Here is a 23,496-nt window from a genome sequence, read left to right on the forward strand (position 1 = left end):
TCTCATCCGGCACAGCCGTTCTGGGCAAAGCCGGCCAGCTGGCATCAGAGGGGACGGACACAACCCTTACCACGTGACACACGGCAGCCTGTGTCCTACAAGGGCTGGGGCTATGGGGAGAAAACCGCCCCCAAGTGATGGCAGGGCCTCCTTGGCACACCGAAATGTCTGTCCTGTGGCACACACGCCCCTGGGTAACGAGGCCCTGGGAGCTCACAGGCCATGCCAGAGATCTCTGAGATTCCCGAGTCTCTCTCTCACACACACACCCACTTCTCACCTCTTCCTGTCGACAGGTACCTATGCCTACCGTGTGCCCGATGCGGGGCCGACAGCCCACCCGCTCTCTGCTCTTGGGGACCCTGCATCCTGGGCACCAAGGTCACCAGGCAGACAGACACACCAATGGGCCTGGCAGGCGCTGGGACGTGCCATGAAGTAAAGCAGGGAGGGCAGCAGGGAGGACCCTGAGGGTATGCGCTGAGCCCTGAAGGACACCTTTCAGAAGGCGGAGGTTACAGGAAAATCCAAGGGAGGGAGGTAAGTTACCATGTTGGGGCCAGAGGGACAGACCCTCGAGGCGGACGTCTGCCATCCTGATGTGGCGCCTGGAAGATCCATCATCCCAGGGGGAGAACAAACGGCCAGCAAACACACGAGGGAGGGCCTGTCCCACCCGCGCAGCCATCGGAGTCACTTCCGTGAAGACATCGTGAGATGCCGTCTGGGGACCCCCCGGACGGGGAACATCAGAGGGCTGCCCATTCCCGGTGTCGGCAGGGGCTCTGACCACCCCGGCTGGGTGGGCATAAGTGGAAAAATCTCCTCTCTGATGACCGAGTCCGCTCCCAGAAACATGCTCAACGTAAACGTAGTTCGAGGGCACAAGAGCACATGAGGATGTCCACCGAGACGTCATTCAAAACGCCGGAGACGGAAACAACTCAGGGCCCGTAGGTGGGAACTCACATAAACCACAGCAGGGTATCTGGCAGCCCTGAACGTAAACTGACAGAGGAGGGGCCACGATGGCGGAAATGCCTGGAAGGGTTTTTCCCTCTCTCATCCCCGAAATACGGCCAGACCAACATTAACCAAGCTCCACAGCTAGAAAACTGGCCTGACAGTGACACAACCTGAACCACAGAACTTGGCAGGGGTCCAGCAAGGAGAGGTGACCTTCTAAATCGGGGGAAGGGGGGGCATCATCATTCTCTGCCACTCCTCAGCTCATGCCTTTCACATCCCTTATATTTTGCAATTTGATTGTCTCTGTGTTTAACATTTGTATCTCCCACTAAACTGAGCTTCACCAAGGCTTTCGGATCTTGCCTTCCAGGTTCTTAGGTTTCTGCCTGGGTCCCAGTGAGCATACATGCTAGGATACTATAACAGAGAGGCTCCCAGATACTCACAATGAACAACAACATAGTTTATTTCTCCCACAGGTGATAGTGTGGGTCATTGGTTCAGGCTGGCATGGTGGCTTGCAGGTGTTCCCAAGCCCTCAGGGCTCCTCAGACCACCTTCCTCCTCAGCCACACAGGGGAAAAGTTAAAAAATCCTCCTACTCAGAGCAACCCCACTCTCTTTGGTCGTGGCTTTCTCAGTCCAGCCTGTCCCAGACCCTTGTTCTCCCAACAACAGGCCTATTTCTTTTCGCTTTCCAAACCAGCCCAAGTTCCCAGTGGTGAACTTCTCAAAATGAAACGGTCACTGCCCGCACTTTCTTGGTTCTTTTTATTAAATATTGCTTTCTTCCTTCTGTGGCTATTGTTTAAATCTGTCAATATCCCTGACGTTTGTGCAAGTTATTTCACCATCCTGTGCCTCAGTTTCTTCATCTGTAAAATGGGGATAGCCATAGTTCACCTCCTAGGGTTGTGACAAGGATTAAATGAGGGTAAAGGTCTTCTAATTGAACCTAACACACACGAGGTGCTCTTTAAATAAAAATATTACTATCTCTTGATGATCTCAACTTCCCCATGAGAAAGGTGGGAACGCATCACCTCATTTTCAGATGCAGAAATGAAGGATTTAAAGAGCTAAGCAACTTGCCCAAGGTCATGGTGTCTAGTCTAGGTTTAATTGAGACCTCAGCTCACCTCCCGAAAATATTGGGGTGTGACAGCACCCCCTTATAGGATTTGGTTGTGAGAATTTAATGCCATTGTCCATTCAAGTGACAGGCACTTGGAAGGCACTGTCAACACTCTGGGCCCTTCCGCTTCAAGGTACCCCATTCAGTCACGCCCACGGGCACCCTCAAGGAGCCACCAGGGATCCCTGCTCCTGGCAGCCCTTGGGTCAGCTGCTTGTTTGGCTGGTGGGGACAGCTGGGCCTACAAAAAGGCCCATTGTCTCTGGCCTCTGGGGCTCTGTTGTAGGAGCCTCCTCCCAGGGTTCAGCCCAAGACATTCCCAGCTGTCGCTGGGGCTTGGCTTGCCTTGCCGTGGGGTGGGGAGACAGGGGAGTGAGCAAGCATACCCGACTGTCCCCTAAGGATTGGATCACCAGCCTGGTTGCACTGGGGAGGAAACTGAGGTTCAGAGAGCCCAAATGATGTGTAGGGAGTGCTTGTCTCACCTCAGAGTCCCCAGAGATGGGGCGGGGAGGGCACGCCTGTGGCCTCAAGTCGGAGGGGTCATGAATTCCAATCGGTCCCAGATGGCAGGGCCAGAGCACCCCCCAATCTTTACTCGTGGAAACAGCCCCCAGAACAAACGTTGGCCCAAGGTCACACAGCGCGCCTGCCGCAGAGTCCGCCAAGAAACCAGGTGTCCCTAATTCCTAGCCCTGGGAGAGCGCAGGAGTGCCGGCCGGCTGGGAGCGGGACAAAGGATGGCCCTTCTCCCAGGGGCGGGGTGACCACGCATTTTGCGAACCTCTGTGGCGAGCCTGGTGAAAACTCGCGCGGCCCGCCCCTTAGGGGGCGTGACTTTCCGAGCAAAGCGGGATTCTACTGGGCATTTGTCTGCGGAAAGAGGGACTTGCCGCTTCACTGGCGTTGGAGGCGTGGCCCTCTGCCGGCAGGCGAGTTCTCTACGGGACTCCATCGCCCTGTGACGCAGGCGCGGGCTCGAGCGAGGCGGAGTCGAGCCTCCCGCAGCTCCGCCCCCAGCGGGGGAGGCCGAGTTCGGGGGCGTGTCCGGGGCGGGGCCGTGCCCTGCCCCGCCCCGTCGCGGAGCAGTGGCCTGCGCAGGGAGGGCCCGGCCCCGGGATGTGAGTGAGGCACGGGTGGGGGCGCGGGGTGGGGCGTCAATCCCAGACCCTGGGGTTCCCGGGGGTGTCCGTGGGCGGGAGCACGAGTGCGCGGGCTACCGGGCGGACCCGCCAAGTGCGTGCCCAGATATGGCGGGTGAGGGGGCGCTTTGGCCGGGTGCGCCCAGGCCGACCTCGCGCCACTTCTCTGCGGTCCAAGGGACCCGCGCGGGTCGCGGTGCTCCGACACAGGTGGGGGCCGGCGGCAGACGCGGGTCTGACGTCTGGCCTCTCCTGAGCTCCACCAGCTGTGCGGAGGTCCCCCGCAGTGGCAGCCCTTGGAGCAGGCTTTCTGGTGCCTGTGCGGACGCTGTGGGGGTGTAATGGGGTAGTCAGCGCGCGGTTAGGCTGAGGTGACCTCCATTCCTGGCTGCAGGCTGGACCACAGTCTGCGTGAACCCCGACTTGCTGTTTCTGGGAGCTGTCATCCCCAACCCCCAGCTCTCAGGAATAGGGCGCTTTCTGTGCTCAGCTGTTTCCATGCTTTATCTCGCGACATATGCTTTATCTCCACATATTTTAGTTAAGGAAACTGAGGCCTAGGGGTACACAGCTGTTTAGCGTAATTGTAATAACGTGGAGGGGAGGTGTGGAGACCTGGCAGCCGGATACACCTGGGTACAAATCGGGTGCAGCGCCGACCCGCTGTGTGACCTTGGGCATGCCTGGTCTCCTCTCCAAGCCTCTTGAGACCGGGTGTCTACCTCCCAGGGCTCCGGCGAGGTTTGGGTTGCATAGTGTAGGGAAAGAGCCAATGCTCCCTAACGAGCTCCCCTCATGACCGTCGTTGCTGTCGCTAAGTGGCCCTTTTCCTGCATTTCGGGAGCTAGTGGTACTAGATCAGGGTTATGTGATCCGTCAAAGTCAGCCGGCAGCCAGGAGGCTGCTTTCCACACTGAGACTGCTCCTGTCTCTGTGTCTCTCCCTGTGCACACGAAGGCCACACACAACTCAGCTGTACCAGCATGTACCGGAGACACGCTGGCCCATCGTGTATTCGCCGCGCTACAACATAACCTTCATGGGCCTGGAGAAACTGCACCCCTTTGATGCCGGAAAATGGGGCAAGGTGATCAGCTTTCTGAAAGGTATGAAAGGCCCTATCAAACCCTGCATCTACTTCTTCCAACCCACCCCCCTCTCCCAGCCCCTCCCTGTGTCTGTTCCCTGACACCAACTGCAGTCTCTTACCTCCAGTCTCAGCCCTCATACTGCCTTCTGCTCATACAGACCTCTGAGCACAATACGTCCCTGTCTCAGACCTTCACTGCTCCCCATCACTGTGGGCTTAAGTCCTGTCCCTGTCCGTGGAGGCCCAGTAGAAGGGGGGATGGACACCAGGAAGGTGAAGTTTAGAGGAATCCAGTGTCTGTCCCCCATAAGCTCCAAAAGTCCAAGAAGTAGAGAGCCTTTGCTCCGAACCCTATTGATTACACATGGAGGAAATTGGAGCCCAGAAAAGTTAGGAAACATGCCCAAAGTCACACAGCTACCAAGTAGCAGAGTGGGGTCTGGAACTCAGAGCTCCAGGCTCCCACCTTTCACAGCTTATTCCATCGAGCAAGGTGGTGCTCTGGGCTGGGCTTTCTACTTTAGTTTTTAACCCAGAGGTCTGCTTTAGATGGGAAACTCAGGCATCACAGCAGGCTAGGGTGAGAATATTCTCCCTTTTCCCTGTATCAGGGGCTCTTCAGTTAACAGAAGTAGGGAATGTGACCTAGCATACAATGAAGCATTGTGGATCTTTCAATCACACAATCCTGATCATGCCATGGAGAAAGTTTCACTTTTTTTTTAATAGTTTATTGTCAAATTGGTTTCCATACAACACCCAGTGCTCTTCCCCATAAGTGCCCTCCTCCATCACAACCACCTCTTTCCCCCCTCCCCCTTTCCCCTTCAACCCTCAGTTCATTTTCAGCATTCAATAGTCTCTCAAGTTTTGCATCCCTCTTCCCCTCCCCCTGGTCCTCCATTAGGTTTCTCCTGTTTTCCTGTTAGACCTATGAGTGCAAACATATGGTTTCTGTCCTCCTCTGCCTGACTTATTTCGCTTAGCATGACACCCTCAAGGTCCATCCACAGAAAGTTTCACTTTGGGGCTAGCCTGTCTTTAACACCTAAGCCCATCTCCCTTTTTAACAAATCCAGAGCAAGCCACACTGTTGCAGAACATGGAATCAAATTACAGATTAATAATAGTCTGTATCATGTATGTTTTCTATTTGGGATTAACTTCTATTTATGGCAATTGATTCGGATTTTCCATTTGCAATAGCAACCAGAGTGAGTATTCAAAGAAAAATGATTAGGTAGAAAAAAGTACAAGTGATGTGCCAGGACGGTGAGAGTAAGTGGAACCAGCCTGCTGCCCATCTAGCAGGTCTCTTGCTTTCCTGCTGGTCCTTGCAGGAAAAGTCCTGCATGCACTGTTTCTAGCATACTCACCTTGAGTCACTCCCCCCTTGCCCTTTCTTGGGATTCTGTGTTATCCAGTAGCTCAACAGAGAGACCCTTGTCTCCCTCATCTCTGAGCTGACAATCCTCCTGAGTTCCCTCCTTCCTCCTCTGAGGATGTGGGTGGAAAGAAGGCAGGGGCCACATGGTAAAGGACCCTCAGTGCTGCCAAGAAAAGACTGGCCTTTTGCCTGAAGGCAGTGAGGAGCCCTGAAATGTTATTGAGGGGAGGAGGGATGGAGAGTGCCTTCTGTATGTGGAGCTAGATGCAGGAAATGTATGCAATTAGTGGGTTTCTAAGGGTTACCCATTAAAACTGTTTCTTTGGGTTCTGACCTTGTCCCTTGGATTTCACTAGAACCCAGAGCATCATGGTCCTATTCTCCTTGTACCCTAGAGCACTTCCTGCTCTTGGCTTCAGTTTCTTCTTTTGCAAAACAGAGCAAATCTTGTCTGGTGAATTTGAGGGGTGATAAAATACTGCAGAGCTTCCCAAACATCAGTTATTTGCAAACCACTCTTGGGACCTTGTCATTTCCTTATACTACCTGCTCCGTTATTTACTTCCTATCTTTTTTTATTGACTTACCCTCTGCTTAAAAACAAAACAAAACAAAACAAAAACCTTAAAGAAACTTGTTTTAAAAGGAAACATTATATCATTTAAATGGGAAAAGCCAGTTTCACTGGCCATAAATAGAAGGTCGTGGTAAAAAGGAAATGCAGGAAAGCTGTGATTCCTGTTGCCGGCTGCTGCTTTTTGGAGTAAGAAGGGAGAAAGAGAGGTTGCACCATGCTGGGCCTCCCGTGACATCACCAGAAGGTGGAGAGTGAGAATTGATAAGGCTTTTCTCATTTTGAGTCAACCTTGCATGTGCCACCTCCTCGGAAAGCTGTCCAGCACACCTGAGCTCACCTCTGCTTTCAGTGGCTTGGGAAACACACGGATCACCGCGTGCCCCATGTCTACTACCCCGGGGCCGTGGTCCCCACTGGCCTGGGAGGCCACCTGTTTTCAGAAGCCAGTCATTTACCACCTCATCCTGGGGCAGGGCTAGCAGAGGCTAAGGCTGCAGCCAGTTAGAGGGCTGGTCTGGAGCTGGGCCTGCCATCAGGCCATCAGGCAAATAGGGACCCCACATTGTGGTTTCAGAAGAGAAGCTGCTGTCAGATGGCATGCTGGTGGAAGCACGGGAGGCTTCAGATGAGGACCTGCTGGTGGTGCACACAAGACGCTATCTCAATGAGCTAAAGGTACGGTGTCTGGGGCCTGGGGGGGGGGGGGGCTGCTGACCAGGAGGGGTGGCCAGAGCAGGGGTGCCTCAGTCTGGGGAAGCACAGCCGCGAGGGGTTCCATTCCTGCCCCTCATGCAGGGGCATCATGTGAGTTTGTGGTCCCCAAGAGAAGGACAGAGATGTCATAAAAAGGCTGATACCAGGCATGGAGCTAGGCTGCTCCATCGGTAGTGAGCTCCCCATCCCTGGAGGTATGAAAGTAGGGATGACCATTTGGTGGAGTTCGAACCTTCACAGAGCTTCTACGTTAGTGCCTTTCAGTCTGTGTTCTATGAACTGGCCTCAGAGACCCTTGCTGACATGCTGGGTGAGGGGACCCCAGACCCTTGTTCCAACCAGAGCTGTCCCATTCACGTCTATTTTTATATTGGGCTGGCAACTAAGATTCTTTTCTAAGAACATCGACTGCTAAAGACTTGTTGAAAACTATTGGGCTAAAAACTAGTTTGAAGCTCCCCAGTTCTGAGCAAGGAATATAAACAATGGCCAGGCAGGTGGTGGTGGTGATATATGGGGCAAACCGGGGCGCTCTTGCCCCTTCCCAAGTCGGTGGCTGCCCCTCAGCTCCACTGTGGACCCTGCGTGGCCAGAAGGCCTGGATTTCAGAGAAAAGTTAGACGTTCAGATTAAGTGGCAGTCCCTGGTTTCTTAATGCAGTAACTCAGTTCAACCTCTGTAAATCCTACCTGGTGACCAAACTGGGTCAGTAGGCTGCCTGCTTGTGACTTCCTTCCAGAGGAACTCACTGAGCTCTGATCAGTGCTTGAGGTTCCCAGGCCCCTGTGTGGGGAGCTTGCCTAGAGGGGAAGCTGGGCTGGGGAGGTGCATCAGAGCCTGGGCTGCCAGCCTGCCCTGGTGGGGCATGGCCAGGGATGCCTCAGGTCCTCTGCCAACAGTATGGGAGCCCAGAGCCCTGATTCACAGTTTGTCTTAGACTCAGTGCCGTGGCACATGCCAGAGGTCACCAGGCCCCTCCCCTCTTTAAGTGAAAAAGACTAGGCCCAGAAAGACACCACACCTGCTCAGGGTCACCCAGGAGGTCCAGCAGGCCTCAGGGAGACCCCAGGCAGGACGTCCCGTCGGTCTTCCCGGTTCCTGGTTGTGGCTGCTACCTGCCCTCTTCCTCCACTCTGGCCAGAGCTGTGAGAATTCTAGATGAAGCCGTGACAGCATCAGCTCATGGAAGATTACCAGGAAGAGGTGAAAGCCTGGCTCCTGGGACAGAGGGGTGTGTGAGGCCTTGGCAGCAAGCCCAGCCCTTGGCTGCCCTGATTTCCTGGGGCCTGGGCATGCGTGGTCATAGTCCACAGTGCAGGAGCTGGGCCAGGAGGACGTACCTGCGAGAGTTCAGAGGGTGAGGGTGGGGAACAGGGACAGATGGCAATGGGTCCGGGCAGTGAGAGACCAGAGCAGAGAGGAGCCAAGGTGGATTAAATGTGAATGTGCCAGGATAAGGCTGAGGGGAGGGGGGATAGGTTCCTGGGCCCAGGGGAACTGTGCAGGAACTCTGTCCCTGGCCTTGGGCTCCCCAAAGCCTAAAGGCAGCTTATTATGTGATAATAATAATAATAATAAAATAAAAGTATTAACAGGTTGAGACCCAAGTAGAAAATTGAGGTCAAGGGCAGTAGGAGCATTCGGCCATGCCAACTGAAGGGATTAACCAAGATGCTGTGATTGAGCTTATATATTTGGTTTAGAGCTCCCTGGTAGCAAGCAAAAAAGGAGAAACATGATGATTTCCATAGCACCTACTAAGGTGAACTTACCAGTCATTCAGCACATCTATACCAAATACTGTGTACTGAGTACAAAATGAAGAATAAGCAAGTTTCTCTGCTCCCATGGTTTGCATTTTTGTTGTGGAAGACCGAAAATAAAGAAGTTATTTCCATTATTTCACACAATAGCATTTCTCAGAGTACAAAGGGCTATGAAGGGAGGAGAAAATAGAGGCTAAGTAAGTGCATGGTGGAGGGTGACTGGTGGTCTGGGAGGGCCTCGTAGAGGTCAAGTGCGAGCTGAGACAAAAGGATGAAAAGCAAGTGACACTCATGTGGAGCTTTGAAGGCAGACTGTTCCAGAGCCACATGCCTAGAGTGGGAGGGGACTCTACCTCCTGAAGGGAAGAAGGACGCTTAGGGAAACCAAGCGCTGAGGCGGCACAAGATGTGGTCAGGGAGGCCAACAGCACCAGGCCACGCTGGGTCTTACAAGCCACGGGAGGAGTTTGGGCTTTGTTTCAGATGCCACAGGGCAGTGATGTGGTATGATGTGCCCTTGACCCTTGGCGTTTGGCCAGCAACCAGGTCCATTTTGGCATTTAGGGGCCGCCGCTCAGGGACATTCCTCTTGCCTTTATTCGTCCTCACCCTCTTCTGTCATCCCTACCCCCCCCCCACCCCAGCTCTGCGCAGTGTCCCTTTTCTTTTGTCTCTGCCGCGGGCATCTGGAACAGTGCCCTGGAGAGTTCCTGCTGGTTTCCTCGGTTGCTCCGTGTGCACTGTGGGAGGTTACCCTCTCCCTGTGCAGCCGCACTCACCCATGGTCCAGGCCCTGCCCTGATGTGGTCTTCGATGCTTAATCACCCCGGCAGATGTTTGCCAGGTGATGGCTGTTCAAGGAAAGAAATGTTTATTGAGCACCCACTGTGATAAAAGACCCAGAGTTTGCCCCACTGCAGGTGGTGGTTGGGCTGGGCCAGGGTCAGGCTCCTGCCTTCTGCTAACCCCAGTGACAGTTTGCCTGGGGTATTGGGTAGTGTGATACAGATCTGACATCTTGTCCTTGTGCACCCTGAGCCAGGCAGTGCTCAGGATACCTTTATCTAGCAAGTGTTTTTTTTTTTTTTAATCCAGCAAATATTTAATGAGCACCATGCTCTGTTCCAGGGGAGACAGGATAGAACAGAAGAGATGGAGCCCTTTCCACACGGAGCTGGCATTTAGGTGGGGGAGTCAGCCAATAAACATAATCATGAAGTCAGTGATACGGTGTTAGAGGGCACTCAGTGCCATGGGTGAAAGTGAAGCAGAAAAGGGGGTTGGTAGGAACTGCAGTTTGAGATAGGGAGGTCAAGGAGGGACTTACCGATGTGTGATCATGGACAGAGGGCAGTGAGGGAGTGAGCTATGTGGGCATCTGGAGGAGTACATTCCAAGTATAAGGATTAGCAAGTGCAAAGGCCCTGAGGCAGGAGTATCTGCAGTGTGTTCCAGTATTGCCACTGGATCAGAGGGAGTGGGAGGGAGACTGGCAAGAGATGGTGTCTGAAAATGATCAGGGACCAGACCACATAGGGGCCTTTTGTGCCACCTTGGTTTGTTCTGAGGGATATGGGAGCCAAAGAATGTGTTAGGCTGAGGGACATGATCTGATCTAGGGTGTTGCAGGATTGCTTGACAGCTGTGATGAGAAGAGATTGTCAAGACAGAAGCCAGAAGATCAGTGAGGAAGAAGGCTGTTGCAGTAATCTGGTGAGATATCCTGGGCTCTCAGATGAGGCCAGAAGCAGCAGCTGTGGATTTGAGGGGAGTGGTAGGAGTCGGAGTTTGCGATGAAGTGGAAACAATAGAATTTTTTGTTGTTCAGACTGGGCATGCAGCATGCAAGAGAAAGAGAAGCCAGGGGCGCCAAGCCTCAGGAAGTCCAGGCAACTCTTGGGCCTAGTCACCGACCTCCCAGCACTCGGGGAGGGAGTCCAAGAGGGAGACAGACCCTCGCCCCAGAACACCAGGGGGCTGAAGCCTCAGAGAGTCTCTGGGGAAATGGGCCTCCCCTCCCCAGGCCTCAGATTTTTCTCTCTCTCTTATCTTTTCTTCCCCGAGGGGGCTCTTGTCTCCTTTTGTTCATGTTGGTAAAATTCAGTTACCGTAACCAGTAACCATTCTAAAGTGTAAACATCAGTGGCGTTTAGTACATTGACAATAAGGTGTAACCATTGCTGTTTAGTTCTAAGATATTTTCATCACTCCAAGAGGAAACTGGTACCCAGGAAGTCGTTGCTCCCTTTTCCCTCCTCCTCCCTGGCCCCTGGGGACCACCGGTCTGTGTTCTAGCTCTCTGGATTTGCCTTTTCTGGATGTCTCACAGGCACGGAGTCCTACAACATGTGACCTTTGGTATGAGGCTGCTTTCAGCAAGCACAAGCATAGAGTTTTCAAGAATCACCCTCCTGTGGCTGAATAATATTCCATTGTGTGGCTGGGCCTCGTTTTGTTTATCCATTTCTCAGCAGATGGGCATTGGGGTTGCTTTTAGCCTTTGTGCCTAGTGTTGCTATGAACGTGGGTGTACTAGTTTTGGGGGTGTCTGTGTTCGGTTACTCTGGTTTTTACCTAGGAGTGGAATTTCTGGTCATAGGGTGATTGAGGAGCCTGCGGAATGATCCCTGTAGCAACTGGACGGTTTACATTCCTAACAACTGTGCACAAAGGTTACAATTTGTCTACATTCTGACCCACACCTGTTATTTTCTGTTTTTGTTTCTTGTTCTTTTTTGGTTGCGGCTACCTTAGCTGGTATGCAGTGGTGTCTCATCGTGGTTGTAACGTGCGTTTCCCTGGTGGGTGGTCGCACAGAGCGTGTTTTCAGCTGCTCATTGGCCATTTACATCACTGTTTCGAAGAAGGGTCTGCTCGAGTCACTGGCCCATTTAAAAAATTTGGGGTTGGTTGTCTTCTTGCGGTGGAGTTTTAAGAGTTCTTTATAAGTTCTGAATGTTATATGATTTGCAAATAATAGCTTCTCCTCTTCTGTGGACTGCATTTTTGCTCTCCTGATAGTGTCCTCAGATGCATACAAGTGTTAAGTTTCACTAAAGCTCAACTTACCTTCTTCATCTTTTGCTGCTTGTGCATTTGGTGTTACATCTAAGAATCCATTGCCAAATCCAAGGTTATGAAGATTGACCCCTGTGTTTCCTTCTAAGAGTTTGAGCTTGTGTTAAGGTCTTTGGTCCATTTGGACTTAATTCTTATATACGGTGTGAGGTAAGGGCCTAACCTCAATCTGTTGCGTGTGGCTCACCAGTTTTCCCAGCACCATTTCTTAAAGACACTACACTTTCTCTGTTGACTAGTCTTAGTATCCTTGTGGAAAATTAGTTGGCCAGAAATGTATAGATTTACTTCTGGACTCTCTGTTCTATTCAGTGGATATATATGTGTGTCCTATGCCACTGCCATATTGTTTTGATTACTGAAGTTTTGTAGTAAGTGAGACCGAGGAACAAAATGCTATTTTTTGATTGCAGTAACAGAATTCCAATTAAAAATTTCTTATTTTAAAATTATACCCAAGTAGCCACATATGGCTCGTGGCCACTGGATGGGATGGCACAAGTCTAGCTCCTCTCTCGCTGCCGGAAGTGGAGAAACATTGGCAGCCATCCCCCTTCTCCCGAGGGAACTGGTCCCCTTGGCTAAATCCCAGAGACGTGCTTCTGGTGACTTTAAACCCAGCCCATGTAAAATTCATTTTCCCAGCTTGAGAGGTTCCCAAATGTGTCCCATGTGACTGCAGCTTTTCGAAGGTCTATCTGTGTTGCGTAAAAAGTAGAGCAGGCCAAACATGGGGTGAAGCCAAGTTACCCAGGATTCTTCATGGCAGAATGCAGAGGCTCTAACCTGCCAAGGTGTATTGTGAATTTCACAGTGGTGGACACCATAGGCAGCGTGTCCCAACTTATCGGATGTGTTTCCTGATAGTGTGCTGTGCTAGCCAGCTGCTGCGGCACATGCTTCAACACCGGTGCCTCACGTGGTGCTGTGTCTATACCGCATCCCTTAGGAGGCTGGGATAAGGTTTCATTTTCTTTCAATCCTTATTCGGTCCTAGCTTGCTGAGGGAGACAGGGAGGCAGCGACTTAATGTGTTCCTTCAGTGGCTGAGGTTTTTTTTTTTTTTTTTTTTGACTGTTTATTCATAGAAAACTGTGGTTCTGGGACTTTTGGCTGGCCGGGTCCAGAGAGCAGGCAACTGTTAATCTCAGGGTTATGAGTTCAAGCCCCATGTTGGGCATGGAGCCTGATTTAAAAAAAGAAAACAGTGGTTGTATGCCTTCCATATGCGAAGCCTGTTATGGACAGTGGGATTGGTGTGGCGAACAGTCAGAGCTGGTCACCTCCCCCTTGCTGGGTCTGCCTCCCCCCCCATGCACACACACACACACACACACACACACACACACACACATGCACACGCACATACATGGACATGTCTTGGAGTTTTCCAGCCTTCCTGGTCTCAGCTCTAACACCTCTGCCATATCAAAGGCCCCGTGAGACCTCCGTGGCTCAGCCAGAAGGCTGGGGCTTGAGGAAGGCTGGAGGGGCACCTCTCTTTTCAGACTGCAAGTGGTCTGTGGTCTGTGGGCCATGCTCACAGCTCCTTCAACTGTCCTCAGCCCTGGTGGCCTGGGAGGGGCAGTGCAACTCAGGCAGCCTGGGTTTCCCAGCACACCTCGACCCTATGGAGTTTGACATGGGTCCTGTCAGGGCCTCCAGCAGTGCCTTCTGGCTAGGGTGCTTCCCAGGACCTTCCGAGGCGTTTGCCCTTTCTGCTATCCAGCCTCATCCTTGGCCCATCCTTGGCCCTCTCTGCTGACTCCTCCCCTTTATTGAACATGCTCAGGCCTCTCCTGCCCTAAACTTCTCCTGGTGGGAGAACCCAGTGGCCGTGCTCTCATTCTCAGCAGCTCCCTTTGCTTACTGCTTCCTGAAACTTCTTTCTGCCTGGCCTCCTGAGGGCCGTACCTCTGCCCCACCCCCCAACCTGTCCCGGGACAGCCCTCAAGTAGCCCAGTGGGCTGCCCTTCCACCTGGCCAGCCAGCCAGCCTGCCTGCCGTTGCCTTCAGGGTCAGAGTCTTGGCTTCCAGCCTTGCATCCTGAACTCCTCCATTTGCCCCTCCCCTACGTGCTGTCTGCTAACTGTCCCCATCTTCCCTCCCCAGACCCTCATTATTTCTTGCTTGCTCCCTGGGGCAGTTGGGGCTCCTATTCGAGTTCCCCTAATTGGTCCTCCTGCTGCAGCCAGAACAACTTGGGCAAGCAGAGTCTCATGCCTCCCTGCTGCTCTGACAAGGCCATGTGAGAGAGAATGTTCTCTGGAAGCCCAGGCCCTACGTGTTGGGCCTGGCCCTGGCCCCATGATACCCAGCTTCTCGTGAGCATGGTCTCACTTCCCTTTGCCAGTAGCTGTCTTTTCACCTTGGCTCTGACACCTGGGCATCTCCTGTTCACCTTCAGTCTCAGCTTTGAGGTCACTGCCTCCAGAAAGCTGCTCCATTCCCACCTGGCCCCAGACCATGTTCTCCACCCAAAGGCGTTGTCACCTTGCATGTAAGTGCCTCCCTGCTGGGCTGTGCATTGTGTCAGAAGGACAGGAGTAGCCTCTGAGGCTCTGCCTGGGGTCAGAAGACAGCAGGGAGAATGGATGACAGTACATTCTCTGGCAGGAGATGGTTCAGGATCTGGGGTCCACAGACGTTTGCCCAGGGGTCTGAGGAGGGTCATAGGGAAATCTGTGTCCTAATCTTGATGTGAATGCCTTTGGGGTACCCTGGACCCCCCTGCCTCAGTAGCCAGAAATGAGGGCATGATACGCCTTCTTAAGGGAGGCCTGAGTCCTAGTGGATAAAGAGGTCAGGCTGTGCCAGGGGGCAGACCTGGGCTTCCAGTCCTGGCTCTGCCAGGGACTCACTGTGTGACCTTGGACAAAAAGATTTTCCCAGCTCAGGGCCTCCGTGTCCCCGCTTCTGTACAGCGGGTGGGCTTGGCAGGTGCTGGGCCTGCAGCCTCTGGGCCCAGGAGTCCTCTGCAGTTCTTGTTCTGGGCACAAGAGGACAGCCGAGGGCTTTGGAGGAATGTGGGCCAACACCTTTAAGGAAACTAACTGCCCTTTACTGAGCCCACAGCTGGGTCAGGGGCTCCCAGTTCTTACTACAGGAACTGTCCTTGACTGGAAGGTCTCCCAGGGCAATCTGGTTTCCCAGCGGCTGCCTCTGAGCCCTCAGCACCATGGCCTGTGTCTCTTTCCACAGTGGTCCTTTGCTGTTGCAACCATCACAGAGATCCCCCCGGTCATCTTCCTCCCCAACTTCCTTGTGCAGAGGAAGGTGCTGAAGCCCCTTCGGACCCAGACAGGAGGAACCATTATGGTAGGTGGGGACGCAGGCTGGAGGAAGGGCTGGGCTGGGACCCCCACACCTCCGGGCCTTTGCCCACTCTGGGCTCTCCATCTGGAAGTACCTTCCTCCCACTTTATAGTTGAACAAAATCCTAGATGTGCCTCAAGGCATAGTAACAATGACTCTTTCTCCCAAAGCCTTTCCCACAGGGGACATTATAATTCCTTGTTCCTTACCCGATGACCTCCAATTAGAGTGACTGGTATTTGCTGGTATATGAGATAGATCCCCATTCCAGAGGGTGTATCCTCAAGCTATGGCTCCAAAGTTCTCAATTCAAGATGGAAAAGCCAAGCCCCCATGACTTCAGTGATGGGCGACGGTCCCCTCACTCCCCATCGTGGGTGTGACAGTAACGATTACTTTCAGCAAAAGTAGATTTTCCATCCCATGCATAGCTGTCTTTAAAATTAGCCACAGACTGATGAGTTAATTGGAGGTAGAGGAACCTTTCAGATTTAGATGTAGGATAATCTTTTTTTTTTTAAAGAATATTCTATAAATATTTATTGTGAGAGAGAGCGAGCATGAGCAAGGGGAGGGGCAAAGAGAGGGAGAGGGAGAGAAAATCCCAAGCAGGCTCCATGCTGTCAGTGCAGAGCCCTACTTGGGGCTCAAACTCACAAACCACGAGATCATGACCTGAGGTGAAATCAAAAGTCAGACACTTAACCGACTGAGCTACCCAGGTGCCCATGGGTGTAGGATGATCTCATCCACAGTCAGATCAAGACCTATTGATCCCTATAGTTTTCTTTTTAGCTTTAGAAATTTGTACTTTTTTATTTGTTTGTTTTTTAGACTATGCCCACCCTCAAACCACAATTTCCTACAGGATTGGGGTGTTCAGCCTACCCTAATTCTGTGGGCAAAAAATTATCTAGTTTCCCCCTGAAAGCATCATTAAAATCCTTGTCAGCTCACGTGCAACACAGCAACATACCTTTGATTTCTTCTAGTTTCCTTGAAGAATTACAAAGGGGCCTATATACTGCACATTTCATATACCAGCCAATCTGGTACTGAACCCTACCTCACAGATCATCCTGCATCAGGGCTCTCTGGAAATAGTGTTTGTGGAGTGAATGAGTGAATGAGTGGGTGTCAGTGAATGAATGAGTGAATGAATGAATGATGAATGGATCAGTGAATGAGTGAATGAGGGAATTGGTTGCCTGTGCCTCTCACCCTGTGCTTGTCTCCAAAGGCAGGAAAGCTGGCCATGGAGAGAGGCTGGGCCATTAATGTGGGTGAGTGTCCCGGCCTGGCCTCCTGGGTCCTCGGGCTGGGAGGGCCAGGAGGAACCTGAAGACAGCCACTGTGAGTACATACGTCTGGTGTCCCCAAAGCCACCCTGAACCTCCTTAAGTGGAGGAGGGTATGCAGCCATCTGGTGCCTGGAGGGACCAACCAGTGCCTCCTTCTGGTGCAGGAGTCTCATCTAAAAGAGATCCCCAGACAGCTCCCCAACCCTGCCTTTGCATACTTCCGGTGACGAGGGGCTCCCTCCCTCTGAACAAACCTGGATCATCCCCTGGGCAGCCCTGCATGGGGCTGACAGAATTTCAACGTCTTTCCTGAAAAATTCACATCAGCCTCCTGAGGCCCCAGACAGCCCACAGGAGCAAGTCACGTAATGGGCAGACTGGCCCAGGGTCAGTGCCGTGTCCTTCTCAGGGGCCCAAGGGCTGGCACTCCACAGTCCCCTGGACTGTCCCCCAAGACTGGTTCATGGGAGGGTTGCACACACATTCCTCCTCATCCCTTCCTTATCTGTCCCTCTTGAGGTGTAGCATGTCACAGTTAGCAAACTCTTTACTGTCAGGCCTCTCATTTGAGCTGGGTATTATTGTTGGCAGCCTGATCATCCTGATGAAGAAGTGGGTGGGAAAGAGAGGCCTGCTGGTCTGCTCGGAGGACCCCTGCCTTTGGCTGTGAGCTCCACAAGGCCGGCGCTGGGTCTCTTCCACCTGGGCATTGCCAGGTACCCAGCATTGGGTCTGACGTCACTGTGAGGTTATGATCTGCTGCTAAACGGATGAATGAAAGAGGCATGCCCTGTGTGTGTCCACAGCAAGGTCCCCATGAGGGCTCAGGAGGCCCTTCCCCCATGGAAGATGTTATGACCCAATAGAGGTTAAGAGGCCAGGCCTTGTTCCAGCCTGGGTTTGAATCTCCATTCTGCCGTTAGTGAGCTGTGTGATCCCAGGCAGGCTGCTGATTTTCTGTGTGCCTCAGTTTCTTCATCTATAAAATGGAGGTGATGGTAATAGAGCCCCTGCTTAGGGCTATTAGGGAGGTTTCTGTGAGCTCTCAGCCCAGTTAGGAGTTCACTAGTGGCTATTTTCTCGTTGATAAGATCCATTGACAGCTGCTTGGTATTAGAATAGGCAAGTCCTTTGTGGCTGTGGGCCCTGGATTCTAACTGCTGGGTGGGGCAGTTTTTGGGCTCCATTTCAGAGGCCCTTTCAGGTTGCAGGGTTGGGGGGAGGTTGAGGCTGGACCCTGGTGTCGAGGGCCCTCTCCATGACCACGGGTGGCCAAGACCAGCAGAAGGTGCCCTTCCTTGCCATCCCTTTCTACCCCCTGTGGAATCTGGGTGGTCCCAGGGTAAATGGGTCCCACAGAGCCCCACCACCCTTCCCTGGCCTGGGAAGTCACGTGGCGGCAGGCCTGGCCCTGCAGAAGCAAGGGACAGTTTGGAGAAAGGTGAGCTCCTAGCCCTTGGGGGTTGTGACGGGCACTGGGGACTCAGTTGTTGGGACACCCTGCAAGGTTTCTTGTTCTGGGCAGAAATGGCTGTGATGGCAAAGCTGCCTCCCGACCCAGGCATGGGGACATGCGCAGGGGCTCAGCTCAGTTGGCCAACCTGGAGTCCCAGGAGTCTGTTTCTGGGTGCTGAGCAGGGATGGGATGCAGGAAGGATGTAGGGGTGGGGCGGCGCCCAGCCCTGACCACACCTTGTCTGCCCTTCCACAGGTGGAGGCTTCCACCACTGCTCCAGTGACCGGGGCGGGGGCTTCTGTGCCTACGCGGACATCACACTGGCCATCAAGGTGTGCCCGAGTGCACGTGGGGGCTCGCCTCCAGGAGCCCTCCCTTGAATCCCCCCACCACCCCAATTTGGTGTTCTCCTCCACGTTACAGAGGAGGGAGCTGATTCTCAGGAGGGGAGGGAGCTGGCCGGCTGCCCACCCAGGCTGGGACTCCAACCCTGAGAGGGAGGGAGGGAGCAGGGGAGGGGCAGAGAGAGGAGAGAGAAGCCCAAGCAGGCTCCGTGCTCCATCCCACAAACCATAAGATCAAGAGTCAGATGTTTAATCGGCTGAGCCACCCACATACCCCTAATTTAATCCTCACATGTAGAGGTGCAGAAGCCCAGGCCCAGGGAGGTAAGGTCACACAGCCGAAAGGGGCAGGACTGGCATTGGTCAACACCTCTGCTGGATTGCAGAGCTCCCCTAGCCACCTGTGCCTGGGCTTGTTCTGGGCATCGGGAATGGGCTGGTGTGCCCTTGTTATCCCTGTTCTCCTGGGTGCAGATGAACGATGGGGGCAAGCAGCTCAGCAGACCCCAGCCATTCAGAGAGGGTGACACGCAGGAGACCTTCCTAAAGGGTGGGGAGGGGAAGGAGGGCTTCCCAGAGGAGGAGGCATGAGAACTTGGCCTCCTGGGATAAGGCAGAGGGCACAGCCTTGGGGAGAGGTTTCCCCTTCTTGACCCCTGTATATTCCCCTAGGAATCCTCGGCTGTCTCTAGGGCTACCAGAGACACTCCTGACCTCCAGCCCTTCAGGGCACAGCACATCCTGCCTCCTCTAGGGAGCCTTCCCTGACCATGCACACACGCTTCTCCTGAGCCACACAGTTCTGAGTGTCTGAGGTCTTTGCCCAGTGGCTTAATTGCCCACAAGCCTGTCAGAACTCCCACCCAACCTGTTGCCAACTGGGAATCCCCAAGGGGCTATGTCCTCTGGCCTGTCTGGGCCCTCACCTCCCCCTCTCCTCCCCTGGCAGTTTCTGTTTGAGCGAGTGGAGGGCATCTCCAGAGCCACCATCGTTGATCTCGATGCCCATCAGGTGAGTCCCCTGTGAGGGCTGCAGTCTCATGGCTGTCACACAGCCCCCTACCGGGAGGGCTCCCTTCCTCCTGGGAACATTGCCAAGTCCCAAGCTGGGCCTGTGCTTGCCGCCATCCTGGTCTGCATCTCCCCTCCCTGTCCATCTTCTGTACCTCAGGCTGAAAGTGGAGGGTCTTTCTTTGTCCCTCTGTGCCCCTCAGCACAGCCAGGGCATTGGGTCCCCCTATTGCTTCTGTCACATCAAAGGATCCTTCCTCCCTTCTGACTATCCCACACACCTGGCTGATGGCTCTTTCTAAAGCCTAGGGTGGCAATGCCACTCTCGTGTCCTGAAGCCTGCTGTGGCCCCCCAGTGCTTCCTAGTCAGTTTGGCGTGCCACCCCTCCACAGAGCTGAGAACTACTGTGGACCTGCGCCCCAGACAGATGCTCACACACATACTTTGAGGGTTGCTCGGGGTCAGGGTTCAGCACTCAAGAACTCCCTGCCTGGGGGTGAACCAGCAGAGTGCGGGACTTCTTCCTCTGGGCTCCAAATACAGGGCTGGCACCCCTGGTCAGGAAGGGCAGGGCCTCACCTGGGCTCTTGAAGACCCTTCCCACCCCCGTGCTCTTGTGCCTTTGTGCTGGCAGGTGCCCCGCTGCGGGGTCCTGTGATGCTGAGCTCCAGAACTGAGTCATGCCTACACAGTCCTTTACAGGTTGCCTTTCACGTCCCTGATTGCAGCTGATCCCACCACAGACTGCAGAGGGTGGCAGGGTTAGAACCCATTTCTCGTTCCATGGAGAAGAAACTCAGAGGGCCGGGGCCCTGCTCAAGGTCATGCTAGAAAGTCATGGCCTGGGGTTTGAGGTTGAATTCCGGCTCTGCTACTGAAGAGCCATGAGGCCCTCTGCCTCCAGGGGCAAGCTGAGCTTCCTAGGCTCGTGGGGCATTTCCAGGGGGCAGGGTGGTGTGGGTGTCCTGGCCTTACTGAGGGCACCTGTATGCAAGCAGCTTTCATGTCCTGTCTGCAGGGCAATGGGCACGAACGGGACTTCATGGGTGACAAGCGCGTGTACATCATGGACGTCTACAACCGCCACATCTACCCCGGGGACCGCTTTGCCAAGCGTAAGCTGCCCCCCATCCCTCAGTCTCAAGTGCAGTCATGCTCGGAGGGAGATCTCTCCTGAGTATTCCCTACATGCTGGCCTCTGCAGAAGTCACTTCATGTGTCCTCAGCATCCCTGTGAGGTGGAAGATTGTTCCCATTTTATAGATGAGCAAACTGAGACCTAAAGAAGTCACTTGACCCACCCGAGAACCCCATCAACCTGTCCGACAAACACATGTGTGGGTCCTTATATCAGGGTAACCACCAGAAGACCAGAAACAGACCCCTCCTGGGTATGCGTTTGTCTGCATTTCCCTATAGAAAATAGGGAATAACAGAAATGAGAGGAAAACTATGAGAAGTAGAAAATACTAAATAAGAGGGCATCAGCCAGGTCAAGTGTACCATTGTTAAGATAAATGCAGGTGGGTTCAACCTCCCAGCCAAAAGGCATCTGAGACTCGCAGGTGAACTTTGAAGACACAGACAGGGCCTGGCCGGCTTTGGAAACAGGGCGCATGTGTGTAGGAAGGCAACATTTATGCCAGGGCATCTGCTCAAGGTGATTCAGCCCCAGGTGTGGCCTAGGGGCCTGGTTTCCGATGAAGGTGCTGGATTTGGGCCTGGGGGCACAGCAGGCGTCCACATTTCTGGGCAGAGGCTCAAGATGTCACTGACTGGGGTCTGTGAATCCCCAGGGCAAGTGTTTTTTCTGCACTCCTTCTCTCCCTTGGCCCCCCTCCCTCGGCCCTTTGCAGTTCTTGGTGCTCTTTAGTTTCATTTTGGGTGGAATGGGCGGGGGCAATGCTGGAGTCAGACTGTTTCCACTCCTGCCAGGGCCCTGACTTGGCCCCCTGAGCCTGTTGGCCTTTCTTTGCACACGGGACTCCTGCTGTCTGTCCGGCAGAGGCCATCAGGCGGAAGGTGGAGCTGGAGTGGGGCACAGAGGATGACGAATACCTGGACAAGGTGGAGAGGAACCTCCAGAAAGCCCTCCAGGAGCATCTGCCAGATGTGGTCGTGTACAACGCAGGCACCGACATCCTTGAGGGCGACCGCCTTGGGGGGCTGTCCATCAGCCCCCAGGTGCGTCCCCACCCGGGGATGGGGGGGCCATGCGGGGTCGGCAGTGGGGACCCCGCCACAGCAGGGAAGGTGGGTTACTTCCCCTTTGCCTCCCCCTCCCCCACAGGGCGTCGTGAAGCGGGATGAACTTGTGTTCCGGGTGGTCCGAGGCCGCCGGGTGCCCATCCTCATGGTGACCTCGGGCGGGTACCAGAAGCGCACAGCCCGCATCATTGCCGACTCCATCCTTAATTTGTACAGCCTGGGGCTCATCGGGTCCGAGTCCCCCAGGGCCTGGGCACAGAACTCAGACACCCCCCTGCTGCCGCCTGAGGTGCCCTGACCGCACCCCCCTTCTGTCCTGCGCTGTTCCCTGCCTGCCTCGCCCTGCCCACCCTTCAGCAGCTTCTCCCTTTCTAACCGCGGGGAGGTGGGGGCAGCCCCTCCGCCCTCCCCAGTGAGTGTCAGAGTGGCTCCAGGCCCCTCTGTGGGTGGGGGCAGAAGGCAGGGCCCAGAGGACATCACATGGGGCCCCTGAAGAAGCAGACAGCTTCCTGAGGAGGGAGAACACTGGCAGGTGAGGCCTTGGGGGCACGAGGCATGTGACTTGTTCCACCCTTTCACACTCACCTCGGGCAGGGCATGGGGGGCCATGGGCGCCCGTGACTGTGTGGGTGGTCCTGAAAGCTGGGTGCTGCATGGAGGCCTCTGGAGGGGGGCTCTGGAGGTAGCAGGCAGGAGCCCTGGTCCTGGGTGTCCTGGATGTAAGGGGAGGCGGGGAAGGGGGCACGAGTGGGGTGTTCCCCTTTAATAAAGCAAGGGCTGCACCTGCTTTCCCAGGGCTCCTCAGTGCTGATAAGGAGAGGGGAGGCCTGAGGAGCTCCAGATCCATGATTTAGTCATGGTCCTGCCTGTCAGGGGTGGGCCTCAGCCCTGGAGGCTTGAGGGGGCTGCCGGCCCTCATGGGGAGGGGATAGAGGACGGTGAGGCCCAGAAGAGGACACTGGAGATGGGGACAGGTGGCCAAGCTGGGTCCTGCAGGACCTGAGGCCCCAAGTGAGGATGGAGGTGCTGACGGCCAGGCTGGAGTTCTGGGAAGGAGGGCAGACGTCTCCATCCTGGCCCGTAGGTGGTACGTAGGACCCTGGGTGGGGCTATAGCCTCCACTGGCCTCACCCAGAGTGTACAGACCCTGACTGTGCTTGGAGTCCAGGGTCCCAAGTGGGCCCTGACTTCTGGTCTTTGAAAAGCCCTAGCTCCTGACCTTGTTCTCAGCTCTAATCTGAAGGGGACACCCAGGGCCTCCCAGAAACCTGGGTGGGGGGAGCGTCTACCCTTCATGACCTGACTGTATTCTTAGACAGTGATCGTAGGTGGGGTGGATGCGGGGAGAAAAAGTGGGCCAGCGGAGGCACTCCTTTCCCTGACCAACCCCACCCGGGGGCCTCCTGTTCGTTACCATCTGGGAGTGCTCCTACCTTTCCCCACTGTCTCCCTCTCACTCCCTTGGTGTTCCCTCTGCTGGGGGACAGGAGGAAGGGTTTCAGGATCATGAACTGTCAAAAAGGCTGACCTGGACTAGGCCTCGAGGCACTAACCATGCACTTGGACCCCCTCACCCGTGCCCCTGCCCTTGCCGTTGGTTTCTCTGCGTCTGTCTCAAGGTACCTAACACCTCCTCATCTCCACCTGTGGCCTGCGACATCTGGGGGCAGGCAGTGGGCCCTCTTCATCACCGTTGAGCTTGTTTGTAGGGACCATAAAAACTCTTCCTGACAGACTTGCTGCTGTGTGTTCTTGAGATAGAGCGTCCTTACCTCCTAAGGCTTAAAATAGATAAATATTTAAAATTTACACCGTGCAAGGCCTGACATGGGTAGCTGCCCAATAAATGCTAGTATTGTATTCTGTTCTCAGAATCCAGTGAAGTAGGTCCTTTTCCCATTTTACAGATTAGGCCACTGAGACTCGACAAGGAATTTTCCCCAGGTCACACATGCAGCAGCGCCGGGTTTGAACCCGGCTCTGCCAGATTCCAAAGTACATC

The 23,496-nt window shown here is 54.2% G+C and overlaps 1 protein-coding gene across 2 annotated transcripts; it reads left to right on the plus strand.

The window, feature by feature from the left end:
- Nucleotides 1-3,118: 3,118 nt before the first annotated feature.
- HDAC11 (histone deacetylase 11) lies at nucleotides 3,119-23,232 on the plus strand. 2 transcript variants are annotated; one of them, XM_029916737.1, is made up of 10 exons: nucleotides 3,119-3,225; nucleotides 4,204-4,352; nucleotides 6,875-6,975; nucleotides 15,060-15,176; nucleotides 16,414-16,456; nucleotides 18,186-18,262; nucleotides 19,224-19,286; nucleotides 20,305-20,401; nucleotides 21,292-21,470; nucleotides 21,577-23,232. In XM_029916737.1, coding segments are annotated over exons 1-10 (1,044 nt in total). In that variant the 5' UTR covers nucleotides 3,119-3,223; the 3' UTR covers nucleotides 21,793-23,232. The 2 variants fall into 2 exon arrangements, with proteins under 2 accessions (XP_029772597.1, XP_029772598.1); XM_029916738.1 differs by lacking the exon at nucleotides 3,119-3,225 and adding an exon at nucleotides 3,322-3,340 and having other exon boundaries at nucleotides 21,577-23,229.
- Nucleotides 23,233-23,496: the final 264 nt, after the last annotated feature.

Source organism: Suricata suricatta, chromosome 12, assembly GCF_006229205.1.
Source record: "Suricata suricatta isolate VVHF042 chromosome 12, meerkat_22Aug2017_6uvM2_HiC, whole genome shotgun sequence".
In the NCBI taxonomy this organism is placed as follows: Eukaryota; Metazoa; Chordata; class Mammalia; order Carnivora; family Herpestidae; genus Suricata; species Suricata suricatta.

Bases quoted from the DNA above. Each gene is read 5' to 3' on its own strand.
- HDAC11 (XM_029916737.1), top strand. The intron at 15,177-16,413 runs GTAGGTGGGGAC...TTGTCTCCAAAG, and splicing joins AGACAGGAGGAACCATTATG to GCAGGAAAGCTGGCCATGGA. The intron at 18,263-19,223 runs GTGTGCCCGAGT...CTCCCCTGGCAG, and splicing joins ACATCACACTGGCCATCAAG to TTTCTGTTTGAGCGAGTGGA.